At 37.5% G+C, this 13,866-nt stretch overlaps 1 protein-coding gene across 1 annotated transcript in view; it reads left to right on the forward strand.

The window, feature by feature from the left end:
• Positions 1-460: 460 nt before the first annotated feature.
• The window catches only part of LOC138697914 (uncharacterized), a 49,000-nt gene continuing 35,594 nt past the window's right edge, over positions 461-13,866 (forward strand). The window contains exon 1 of the mRNA XM_069823510.1: positions 461-539. Coding sequence (XP_069679611.1) covers positions 488-539 — 52 coding nt within the window. The 5' untranslated portion in view covers positions 461-487. The remainder of the gene's footprint in view (positions 540-13,866) is intronic.

Below are 13,866 nucleotides of genomic sequence, written 5' to 3' on the forward strand. Positions count from 1 at the left end.
TTCCCCTGTCAATGTAGTTACACGAAATATGACTTAGAAATTTCACGCTGCTCGACTTGGTGAAAAATGTTTAGGTTTTTCCATAATGTCGTAGCAGCAGAAGTATCAATGTTTCAGATTTATATATAGGATTCATTATCCGGAAAAGGAACCTATTTACTCTATCCACTAGCAAGAACTAACCATACACCAGTTCCTGACAATTGAAACGGTTTGTAGGTAAGAAATGATGGGTGTTTCCTGCAACTATGGCACAGTGAAAAAAAAAATCACACTTTCATATAATAAATAAGTAAAGCGCGGACCTCGTTGCCTTTTCATTGCCTGCTGCCGCGATACAAGTTGTCTGCACAAGGCCTATACCGAGAGTCTGACGTCACGTCCACATCACTCGAGATGGGTATGGCGTCTCGACGCATTCTCAATACGTACAGCAGTCGGTCGGGCACCTGTAGACCGTGCAGAGTTGTAAACAAGAGTGCCAGTAATGTCAGATGTAAAGAAACAGAAGTTGTTGCAATATGTGGAGGAATTTGGCCGTGAGTATTTCACAATACAATTAGTAAATATATTTTGCAAAGTATGCCATATACAGTTTAAAGGCCACAGAAAATGTTTCATCCAAAAGCACTGTAAGTCTAAACAACATAAAAAAGTATAACGCTGTTTGGCAGACATGATACACCATCGAGTTCAAATTCATATAAACCTACTCAGAGACAGTTTTGTAACGACCTCTACAATATGATGGTAAAGCCTGGTTCAAACGGTGCGTGTTTCTGTGATGGATTCCAAGGTGGCTGCGCGGATGGGTCGCCTGCGTGCTCACTGGCTGGCTCCCGTGTTGCCTACGGTGATGGTAGTTGTTCACACGGTGCTGGCTCTTTTCACAGTTCAAATTGGAAAATCATCTGCTGCTTCATCTGTTGCCAACACTCATGGTCAGAAAGAAACTAAACCGTGAGTGGAAAACAACTGAAGTCCTACATTAACAGTAGTAAATGTCGTAATAAAGTAATTAAGCCATAAGTGCAAAGCAGCTAAAGTCCGATATTTAATTCTTGTTTCTTAGAAACTAAAGAATAGGCCTAAAGAAAAACCAGGTTTAGTTGGAAAACAACGAACATGGCGACATGGTTTCAGTGGTGATATTATACGATCATCTTTGGTTTCCAGCCTGCAAACCATCACGAAAAACAGCAAGGAACCTACCCTCGAAATCCAGCAAGCTAGCCATCCACGGAGCCACCAGAGCGCGTTACTTCCGGTGAGTGACCACGCAGGCGACCCATCCGCGCAGCCACCTTGGAATCCATCACAGAAACACGCACCGTCTGAACCGGGCTTAAGTTGCATATTCCGTTACACAAGTTACAAAATCCTACTTTCAAATCATTTCTGCAGAAATATACTGGGCGAAACGTTCCATGCGAGTCAACTCTACGCAAAAGATATTTATCCCTGTGCTATGATCATGTCATCAACTGCATTAGGAAAGCTGTCGCAAATAATAAAATATGAGTTTGTATAGACGAAACGGCAGATATGGAAGGAAGGTCTATTGGCAATGTTATTGTTAGAATATTATCTCCGGACAAACCTTCACAAAAATACTTGTTAACAACCGAGGTGCTTACTGCAGTAAACAGTTCCACAATTGATACTCTCTTTGAGACTGCTATGAATCTTTTGTGGCCTGATGGAATACAAAGAGAAACTGTCCTTTTTGTGACCGATGCTGCAGCATACATGTTAAAAGCAGCACGCCAAATCCGGACTAGATATCCAAACTTCCTACATTTAACTTGCTTAGCCCATGGTCTGCATAGGGTAGCTGAAGAAATTAGGTCGTTATTCCCTGATATTGACGCTTAATCTCCAACGGAAAGAAAATCTTTTTGAAGTCCCCGTCTCGAAAACAGAAATTCAAAGATATCATACCAGGAATTTCTTTGCCACCACAGCCCATTTTAACTCGGTGGGGAACTTGGTTGAAGGCGGCATTGTACTATTGTGAACACTACAAGGAAGTCCGTGGTGTAATACAAACATTTGATGATGACGCGAGTATGTCAATAAAGCTCGCAAAGTCGTTGTTTTCGGTAGCACTCTATGAAGATCTGTTGTACATAAAAGATGTTTACAAAGATGTTCCCACAACAATAAAACTAGAATCGTCAATCCTCGAAATGTCCAGTGGCCTCCAACTCGTAGAAAATTTGTACCAAAGTCTGTGTGAAACAAAACCACATCCAAGTTTGGAACCGGTTAAGACGAAATTTGGAACCGTGTTGAAAAAGAACTGTGGATTTTTAGCAATGCGTGAAATAAGATATATTTTATCGGTTAATGGCGAGCCCTCAGATGATACGTGTGACAGCTCACATTTTCGTTTCGCACCACTCACGTCTTGCGCTGTGGAACGCATATTTTCTCAGTTCAAAATGTTTCTAAGTGATAGGCGAAGAGGTTTTTCTTTCGACACTTTACGGAAATGTATTGTTCTCTATTGTAATGTAACTGTGGACGCATCAATAAGTGAATCATAAATGAAAAATGTTGTACAGTACCTATTGCATTCTATTAATAATATAATGCTATTAAAGTTCTAAGGATGTGTTACAATGCATTTATTTACAACAACGCTGTCATGTAAAGAAGGTGCAACTTTGTCCTTCACCGCACTGAACCTGTACAACGGAGGGAACGTCTGTATCTTCCCCTCCCATCATACATCAAGCTAGGCATACACCACACTATCCAAGCGCAGGTAACTTATGAACGCGGGCAACGAAGTCCGTGCTTTATAAATAAGTTATTTGAACTGCTATGAAGGCTCGAAGAAACAGAAATGTTTCTTCAGAGATTACAGAAGATGTAACTATAGAGAATTGTTCACGGAATTAGAACAATAGGTCTCAAACTGTGGGGAGCGCAGTATCATGACGAGTATCACAGTGTGATCTATACGCATGGCTGCACTCAACCTGAAAACTATGTTTTCATATGAAAGTCATGGCCCCAGTCATCAGACCTGACCTATTCTATCCTCTCTCCATACTTTAAGACACAGCGGAATCTCACTCCTCTTAGTGTAGACCCCACTGTTTGTATTAAGACGTAAACAAGTTACAAGTCTGGTTCACAGTAGGACGCATGCATTTTTAGGAGTAGATAAAAAAAACTAATGATAATTTAACCAATGTTCGTAAGATATTTCTTGCTCAACATTATCTATAAGACTGATTCGTAAAGCGTCATTCTGTAAATTGTAGCATGAATAATTAATCCGTAAATGTTTCGTAACACTTAACTTACGAAGTCGAATTGATTACTATTTACTCAAGCACTAGAAAACTACATCTGATTCTATTTGAAGAGTATTGGCGGGGTGCAATATAGCGCATTCTGTAGCTTGGTAATGGGATTACAGTACTGTCCAATCACAGAAAGTTTAAAAGTGGAATGGTCCGTATAAGGTAACAAACATTCGGTACACTAGTTAAAAACCAGGAATGATCAAGTATTAAAACTTGTTTTTCTCCATAATGATGTTTTGTGTCATCCCAGTTTTTCCCAGACACAATTCATTACACCCTTTTACAAGGATTTGTTTAATATCAACTTATTTATGTCTTTTAAGGAACCCGCAGATTCATTGTCCCCCTCACATAAGCCCGCCATCGGACCCTATCCTGTGCAAGATTAATCCAATCCTTACCATCATATCCAACCTCCCTCAAATCCAGTTTAATATTATCCTCCCATCTACGTCTTGGCCTCCCCAGACGTCTTTTTTCCCTCTGGCCTCCAAACTAACCATATTTTGAGGTTTCGTAACAAACTATTTTTTTACGGTGATGGGTTGGTAGCCCTTCGCCCAATCCCCAAGCTGGAGGACCAACCCTGCTTATTCAATATATTCGCAGCTAATCTCCATATCTGGAGGCCGTCTCCTCTATCCGCAACCTGAGGACGCGACATGCCGTGGTGATAGGGATCCACGATACATGGTTTGTTTAATATCTATTTTAGCATAATTATCTTTCAACTTAATACCGACCGAACCAGAAACTTTGTCATCCCCTCAAATAAATATCAATAGTTTTTCACGAAAACCAGTCATTCACTGCTTCCATCACAGCATTGAATTTCCTTCCTTCAGAAGCAAACGGGGAGGAAGGGTAGATATACTAAAAAAATATTACATCTTCCCTAGGATCCCTGCTATTGCCTTTGGTTTTGAAGTTTCCTACACTAACACAAAACAGAATAGAACATTATGATGAGGAAACAAATGAAGAACTTACTGATTACAAAAATGAAATATGCTAAAATTTTTAGCTACATTGCACTGGAACCTCTGCGCTGTGGTGAACAACTCATGACTAAACATAATACCCCTAGAGGTGACTTATTTCTCTAATTAACTAAGGACCAAATCTATATATATACGGAAGTGTCAGATCTAAAAATACATCTGTAACATCCTCCGGTATTTACCCTTAGAAGAGGCTCTTTATCCGACTAGTCAACTTAAGCTCAAAACAGATTTACAGAAAGGAAGACAATAAATCAGTTGTGCTAAATGTGTTCTACGCTTAGTATTCCTTTATATAAGTATCACGTAGGAGTAGTAACCCTTAAAACTTGTTCGGACTAACAATAAGTAACAAAGTGGTTCAGGTCGAACGAGCCATTGTAGTAAGCTCTCAGTACTTTCCCTCCCTCTCAACAGATGACACGACACATTACACACATATAGAGCTCTGTATACAGAGCTTTACACTCAACTAGAGTGCTTCTTTGTATAGATCGTGAGTCCGTTGAAAAGGGGAATACTACTGCAGTCAGCCGTAATTAATACTCCTCCTCTTAATTTCACATAGAACATGTTTATTTTAATAACATAAAGATTCCTTAATTGGTACCTTTTCTCTATTTTATTCGATACCTTTAAGGTAACTGCAGTAAAGGATTGCATGACCCTTCTATGTAAATTTTATTTCCTCTATCTCATCCTTTCCTTTTTTCTCTACTTCCGGTTCCTGCCTCTCTGTCACTCTTTCCATTTCCCTCTCTGTTTTCTTTGCTGTATCTCTCTTTTCCAATCTGTGTATCTTTGTCTCTCTATCTCTTTGTGCATGTTACTTTCTCATTATACGAAGTATGTATACAAAAAGTATTGTGATTATGAAATCATTTCAATATTTTTAAGGAAATACACGTTTTAATCCGAGATAGCGTCTCTGTTAAGACACGCTGCAAGTCGAAAGATTGTGACTTCGATTCCCGATGGGCTCAAATTTTCTCCATTGATTTAATGCTTCCGGTAGCACTAGAACCCCTGGGGTTTACTCAGTCTCTAACAGAATGATACCCAGAAGTATTTCCTTAACGGTGAAGGCGGCAAGTGTGTGGGACTCGTATCATCACTACTACTAATGCCGATTGTCTGGAAAGGTGAGTGTCTTAACCTTCGCTATTCTGGGACTCCCGCATGGTGTGCAACAAAGAAATTTTTACAAATTTCTTCATTCCTGTTAATAAAAAAATTGCTTTCGGAATGCCGTCCATATGTGAATTCAGAGATTTCTCCTGGACTACTGACGATCTTTAGTGACCTAGGAATAAAATACTCTCCTCTAGACCCAAGGAATGCGAGTTCAAACCCGGCTGGGATGGATGAATTTTTCAGGACGCAAAAACCCGGGGCGCAACTCCTCCGGGAGGGACTTGTCACGCCAAATTTTCTCCTCTCCCGCGTCCTAGTAACATAGTTGCATACTACATGGCGTTTGAGACGATAAGCTTACCATTTGTCTATCTACCCCTGTCAGCAAATAAGTGTAACTAAATTCCTTGTAGGTACTGAAACCTCCGTCAAGGGGTAAAGGGGTACCTGTGTTCTGATATCGGAACGATAGGTTAAATACATACTGACGGTCTTTACTCATATTCTGTACCTAGAAAAAATAACGAGTCTTTTTCTGAAATAAAAGCACATAACAGCTATTCATCCGAAACTGCTGTAACGACTTTCTCTGAGTTTTACTTCTGATTAAGATGCACTGATACATGCATTTATAAAGTCAGTATGTTTCAATACATGTTCCTTCTAGAATGATTAACTATTTCTTATGTAATTACTGATATATCAATCTAAAAATTCTTCAGATAAAAATTTTAGCTTAAATTATATTTTGAAATATTTCTTTAAAATTAATGTAACCACATCCGTTACTCCAATATGCATTATCATTTCCATAGTATCTACCAAAATGGTATAGCTGGATGTAGAATTGGACGGAGTTACGCAATACTAGACCAACCGACAATTTGAAAAAATTATATATTTGCACAAATCTGTTGATGGCAGACTAATTTTTACTCTGAAAAGATCAAGAATGAGATATCTCAATTTTGCTGCTATTTATAAGCAAAAATTCGTTTATTGCATAAAATTTATTTATTTATTTTGCTTTGAAATATTAATTCAACTGATGGTGCCTTATTAAAAATCGGTTAGCCTTTTTTGGTATTATTTGTGCTATTTTTGTAATAGTATGAATGCTATAATACTTCTTGCATAAAATGTTTTATATAAAAAAAAAACAGATTTATTTCAATGGCCAATATCTCGAAACAGGTTTTTGGCGCTTGGTCTGTTATTGCCTAACTCTGTCCAATTGTGTCTGGAGAACAGAGCTAAGCTCTCACATCAATCCTAGCATGCAACAATTAGCTCAGTGATCAACCTACACTCATTACAGTCAGTTCACTTATCTGCATCACTAATGAAGAATAAAGTAAGTTCAAAACTTGAGTCTCACATTAGTCACATATTTTGAAACGACTGTGAAAGGCAAGGGTCCTAAAGAGACCTGGAACTTATTTAAACATGCTCAACAAGTGTCACCACAAAAAGTACCCTATGCTATTGGAGGTTAAGGGACCTCCAACGATAATTCACTTCACAGGACCTTAAACCTACGTGACTGAACCGACAGATGGACCACATAGCGCAGTCACAATATCTAGAAGAAAGCGGCCATTCGGACTCAAAAAATCATTCCAACATAAAGGAGTATTAAAGGACAATAAACCTGGGGCTATAGTGCAAGCCTTCAGACCCCTTCTTATCAAGGGGGAAAAACTATACTCGTACCTAGTACACAAAGAGGGCGAAAACATTACTTAGGAGCAAATATAATACAAAAAGAGGCATATCGTTGGAGTTTATTCAAAATTAATTACATACTCTATTTAAGCCGTACAATTTACAAATGAATGAATTATTTTCGTGTGTAATTTGTAAAACAAAAATAGTTTTCTTTCGATGCATAGTAGGCCCAAATTACTTCATGTTTTTTTTTCTTTCCAATACTAGTTAAAATAAAGAAAAGCGATAATATCATTCACAACATGATAAGGCCTGTCTCTCTCTCTCTCTCTCTCTCTCTCTCTGCTTATGTATTTCACCAATTTTCTTTTCATGTTGTCTCTTCTCTGCCTTTTCTTAGCTCAGTCTAACTCCTTTCTTCTATCTCTCCGTCTTTCTCTCTATTTCTCAATCAATCTTTCCCCCTTCATTTCGATCTTTATATTGTTTTTTTTTCTCAGATTTTCTTTATTAGTCTCTCGGTAGTTCTTTTTGCTTTCATTTTATTTTTCCGTGTACTTTTCTCACTCTGATTTTGCCTGCTTTTCTTCTCTCTCTCTCTCTCTCTCTCTCTCTCTATTCAGCTACTTCCATGCACACGGATTCAACACGATTTATTATGACCTCTCTCTCTCTCTCTTTCTCTCTCTCTCTCTCTCTCTCTCTCTCTCTCTCTATTCAGCTACTTCCATGCACACGGATTCAACACGATTTATTATGACCATACTCTTGATATCAGTTTATGATAGCCATGCACAGAAGAATTTTCGAAGTAAGATGCAATTTAAAACTGAAAATAAATTTATTTGATTCATAAATACGAGTTAAGTACATAACGAGAAATTTACTCCGCATTTCGCATAACTTCCTAAAATATCCAAGCATTTTCTTCAACATGTCGACAGCATAATATATAAATTCTCTGTATAATTATGTAAACCAATTTCTTAGAACTTCCATATTTAAATGACGGAAAAGAAGTCACCCGCCAGTATAGACCGGGAAATCGGATATTCAACCTGCCCATTAAAGCTAGCATAGCTGCAGTTTGTGGGTTAAAACGAAGCAATACGTTGATAAGAAGAAGAGATAAAGAAGTCTGAGCAGTCAAGTTGCCCAACAAGACTGTGCTGAAGTCAGTTAAATGCAGGCGAGTCAATCCATGACTATGACTGTGCCAGTCAGGATTGCCAGATTGGGCTACAAAAAGCCAATTGGGCTACTTTAAGTTTGGATTGGCTATTGATTTTTATCATTGGGCTACTTGGGACTTTTTGGGCTACTCAATTTTTGGGGCTATTTTTGTGTTATTTGTTTCTGACTTGAATTTGTGGAAAATTAATAATAATATGATGCTGGGTAACTTTCGGTGCCGGACCCCGGACTCATTTCACCGGCATTATCACCTTCATATCACACAGACGGTAAATAACCTAGATGTTGATACAGCGTCGTAAAATAACCCAATAAAAAATAAATAATGATATATATAGTAACAGGCTTCCCCTTCGTGAAAAAATTCTTACAGTGTACGTCCAGCCTTAATTCACCACCAGCTTTACAGCAAACTATATGCTTGAATCAAACTCGTCCCGATTTTTCGGAACTCCCTCTAAAACTCGTACGTGACAAATCTCAGATAGGTAAAATAGAAAACCAATGGAGACAAGTTTTATAAATGGACTGGAAGGCAATAGGAGATGAGGATAGTCCAACTGATCGTGCATCATTTTGGACTGCAGCTGCTAAAGTAAAAAGTGCAATTTGGGGAACTGGTACCTAAAGAGTTGTCAGATTTTGCCCTAAGAACTTAGTTTACCAATTAGCAATACTACAGTTGAGATTGTTTTTTCTCGAGTGACATCAACAAAAATAAAATTACGCAATCGGATGGGACTTGATCAAAGTTCAATTCTGCGAATTAAAATTATTCTAGAAGAAAGTGGAACATGCTGTGTGAATTTTGAGCCCACACCTGCTACGCTGCATTTTCTTCCGAGGCGAAAACGTAATACGGCGAACGCCAGTAGGGGAAGTTATCCCCACCCACATGAAATGTGCATTCGACACAACACTAGCCTATCACATAGAGTGTGTGGTGAGCTTGTAGGGGAAAAGTGGAAAGGGGTCGTGGGCGGAGCTTAGCGTTCGCCGTATTACGTTTTTACCTCTTCCGACATTTACAACAAAGATACCGCTGATGTGGAGAAGGAAGAAATATTTCAGTCATTCCAGTTGTGGGAAGTAATTTTATTACTATATTATTTCTCAACCATTATTATTATTATTATTATTATTATTATTATTATTATTATTATTATTATTATTATTATTGTAGATTTTGATGTTATATTTCACCTTTAAACAGTATGTTAACGACTTATTGTTGTACGCATTTTTTAAATATTGGGCTACTTTTTCTGAATGTTTGCTACTTTTTCAGCGAGCTTTCTCTACTTTTAGTTACACAAATCTGGCAACCCTGGTGCCAGTCTGTTCTCTCTAGAGAGGGGGAGCACAGAAGTGCACATCATCTTCTCTGTATTCCTCATCCTTCACTACTACTTCCACAGTATATACGTATTACTATTAATACCTATAGGCTACTGTGCTACTTCTCGTCACTAGGGGCCATATTCATAGACATTCTCAGCGCGGGCTTCAGGTGGATGATCACCGAACTAGCGTTTTTCGTATTCTTAAACCAGTGTTAGCGATATGATATATGGTACATGGTACATGATGATACATGATATGATATATGATATGATATGATATATGATATATTATATATGATATGATATATGATATGAATCCTGTACAAGTAATCACTCTATAGCCGGGACTAGTTTAGCACGCTCGTAGCGCGGGCTAGCGAAATGTCTATGCATAGCACCCTAGAACTCTCTGCCGCCTGAAGTCACGGGCTACCGAATCTTGAAATCTAAGTTAGAAAATTATCTGATGACGAGTTGGCAAACTAACTTACAGTTTATGACCAGTGTTGTATATTTCCAGATATTCTCTATATTTAGATATTCTAGTGATATTTACTTTTCTTGTTTTTTTCATCATTTTTTTATTATAATGCCTATCATATTATGTCTATCATGTGAGAACCCGTGATACTTATTATCATAATTTTCCTTTTCTTGTGTATTTAAAAATTATGCATAATGTTTGCCCTATATTTTACTATATTACGCTATTATTATTATTATTATTATTATTATTATTATTATTATTATTATTATATTTCTATGCATTGTGCATGTCTCACTCATTTTGACTCACTATTCACATTGTATTGTTGTTTAGTCAATTGTCCAAAGAAAGGTATGAACCTAAGTAACACCAATAAGATATTACTCATGAGGCAACTAAGTTAGAAGATAATGGGGTATGGTGGTTAGTTCCTTTCCTCTAATATTGCATTATGCATTTTATTTCTTTCTGTATGTTATATATGTCTCATTTCTATTGACTTATTGTTCACATTGCATTACGATTATTTCTTTCAATTTTTTTGTACTACTAGTACATTTGAAGTATTTTTAATGTTGTTTGTATCGTAGGCCTAATTTTACTCCTGGTTAAGTGTTAGAGGATGCGCTATGGCCTTAACTTTGCCAGGTTAAATAAAAAAAACAACATTTTAAATGAGAAGCTTTTCTTCCATGTGCGTATTGGACTCCGAAGTTGTAGAATACACTGTGGGAAACACCAATCCGCTTTAGGAAGATGGGGAGGAACAGTTAAGTGGCTTAACGAGAGAAGGAAAGGGGGCTGAAAAGGAAAGTAGCGCAGGTAAAATAGATAGAAAAGATGGAAGGAATCAAAGGAGATAGAAACACTGAAAGAATTGAAGGATGTAAAAGAGATGGAAGAAACGAAAAAGATAGAGTGAACGTCGATATGATACGGTGGAGAAATTAAAGTGGAAGAGATGAAAATGGTGGAAGAAATAGAAAAGGTGAAGGAAGTAAAATATGTGAAGGACGTGAATCGAGGTGGGGAAGAAAGTGAGAGGTGGAGGTGAAGGTGAAGGATAAGAAAGGAAGAGGTGCAGGAGGTACATTAGAAGGAAGAGAGGAGGATGGAAAAAAAGATGAGGGACTATAGGAAGAAAATTGTTTAAGGGTGCAAAGAGAAATAAAATTAAGTAGAAACTTAAAATATTTAATAACCAAATAAAAAGAAACATTCTCAATAATAGGCTGAAAATAAGTCAGTATCAGAAAATCAGCAATATAATTATTCACATTTTGTTCTCAGTTCCAGCAATTTTTAGTTAAGTATAAAAAAATAAACTTGACTATACTCTTCGAGACTCCAAATCAGACCTGGGCGTTAATAACTCAATTGAGTCACTGCAGACTATCCCTTAACTCCCCACTCCAACTTCCCCGACAGAGACAGTTATTTTTCGCACCGATGCGAGTAGACAATAAGTCAAGCATTCCAAGTGACGGTTTGTATAATGTAGACATCATAGTTTTCGGCTCTCGCTGCTCACTTAAAATCCACCACTATTGCACAGTGCTTTACTGTGGGTTTGTTTCTAAAGCAGTGTAAGCGAAAAGGACATAGGCTGGGGTATCTTCTTTCCTTTTCCCTTCTCCTTTACGCCCAAAACAGTTCCAAATAATGTGTTAATATAGAGTACATCAGGAACACATTGCAGTGAATAAGACGAGTCCGTTAAGCGTAGGAGTAATCATTCAAACATGTTACGTAATATAAAAGCGCTATATTTCACTGTAGGCCTAATGCATTTAAAAAAGTCAAAACTTTATCTTACTTAAAAGCAATATTTTCATATTCGTTATACAACTCCCCCACACCTATACATCATGACCATAAATGCAATTTATTAAACCAATTCAAACAGAAATCATAGTCGTAAACAAAATGTTCTGAACGTCTTTCAAAATGAGGACGCGGAACAATTATAACAGTACGCAAATTGTAAATATTACAAATAATTTTAAGTCTGTACTCACAATCTTTCCAACGATGTTGCACTGTGGAGTCGATCCTGTAAATGAAATAGAAAATATTAATATTCTGAATTTTTTAATATTTCCAGAAATAGTTAACAGTAAAAAGGGAATTCTATAGGCTATTTTGTTTTACATTCTCGTCTCGTCACATCTTACATTATGTTTTTAATCTATTTCCACTCTTTTCCCAAATTGTAATGTCATTATAGAAGTCTTCAGAACCTTCGTAAAAATTTTACTCAGTAGATGTAAATACAGAGTTGTTATTGGTTTGGTTTACCGATCTACGGCATATGGACCGGCCGGCGATAAACTATCGTCTGCTGCTGCCCACTCTGTTCCCCGATTCCGCTCCACGTTGGACGCCGCTTTTTGTGCAATTGTGCGATTGTTATGAGTGCATGGTGTGAGATACCGCTTAGAATGACTCGCTATTTGACTCTAGAAGAAAGAGTGTTGCGTGCAAGTCGTAATATGAATCGGCTCGCCGAGTCTGTACGGAGTTTATTGCGAAATTTTGGAATACTCGACCGCCGACGAGGCAGGGAGTGCTTAAGTTAGTGAATACATTTGAGAACACGGGATCGGTGTTAAAATACCATAGAAACAGATCAGTTTTTAACAGAGGCTACATTAGATCAAATTGGCGCCATTCTGGAAAGCGAATTTTATCTGTGGCCTACTACGAAAGAGAGGGCGTATCAGTCTAATTCCAATACACTTCAGAAACTGAAAGTTAACATGGAGTTGGAAATTACAAGAATTTCAGGGCAAGAATTGGGGAGAGTCAACGAGAACATATTTACGCGATATTCCACTTGTGTGGGACAAGAGGGTCGATATTTTCATCATCTATTATAAGCCAAGTGTGTTGTAGTTTAATTGCGCTGTTACGGCACTAATTCTGGCGGCCGAACCGCAGTCCTCGCCAAGGACGCGCGACAGTACATCGGTAAACCAAACCGAAAACAACTCTGTATTTTTTTGGAATTTAAAAAGCCACTGTCGACTCGGAAAAGTTTCAGCATGAAAATAACGCGAAAAAAGTAATGTGAGCAAGAATGATGAGGCCAGATAATCAGCGCCTTTCAGAGTATGTTTTCGAAAATTTAAGCCCTTGTCTAAAAAAAGGTCTCGAAATTCTTTCTGAAATTATTTGAGAATATGAAGTGAAACAGAACAAGTCTGGTTGGCACTTTGAACCGAGCAAGAAAAAGAGGTATCTGCTAAAGTAAAGAACTCCCGCTCCTCTTTGTGTGATATGAAAATCTTGAAAAGAGTGACATATTATCAAGGAAATTTTTAAAATGATACAATACAGTAGAGTCTCGTTAATCCGAACTACGCTGATCCGAAAATCTGGTTAATCCAAACAAAATTATTTTAATAAAAAAACTAAATTTATTGTAATAGTACAAAGTAGCGAAAAGAAAAAAAAAGTATAAATTTACTCAATTTCTTTTACTTTAACCCGTAATTGGTGAGGTGGTGTCAGTGAGTACCCCAGCCATTGTAAGAAAAGAAGCTTGCGCCAGGGGGGTGTGCGGAGGGTTCCTGTTCAATCAGATATTTTTTTTCTTTTTCATTGCTTATTATGCTGCCCTTTTCCCTAATTTTGAAGGAAACCTAGTTAAAACAAATAAAAGTACTGATTATATAAATTCAAAATTCAGTTTGATTATCTGAGTGCTACGATACAAG

The sequence above is a fragment of the Periplaneta americana genome, chromosome 4, assembly GCF_040183065.1.
Source record: "Periplaneta americana isolate PAMFEO1 chromosome 4, P.americana_PAMFEO1_priV1, whole genome shotgun sequence".
NCBI lineage: Eukaryota > Metazoa > Arthropoda > Insecta > Blattodea > Blattidae > Periplaneta > Periplaneta americana.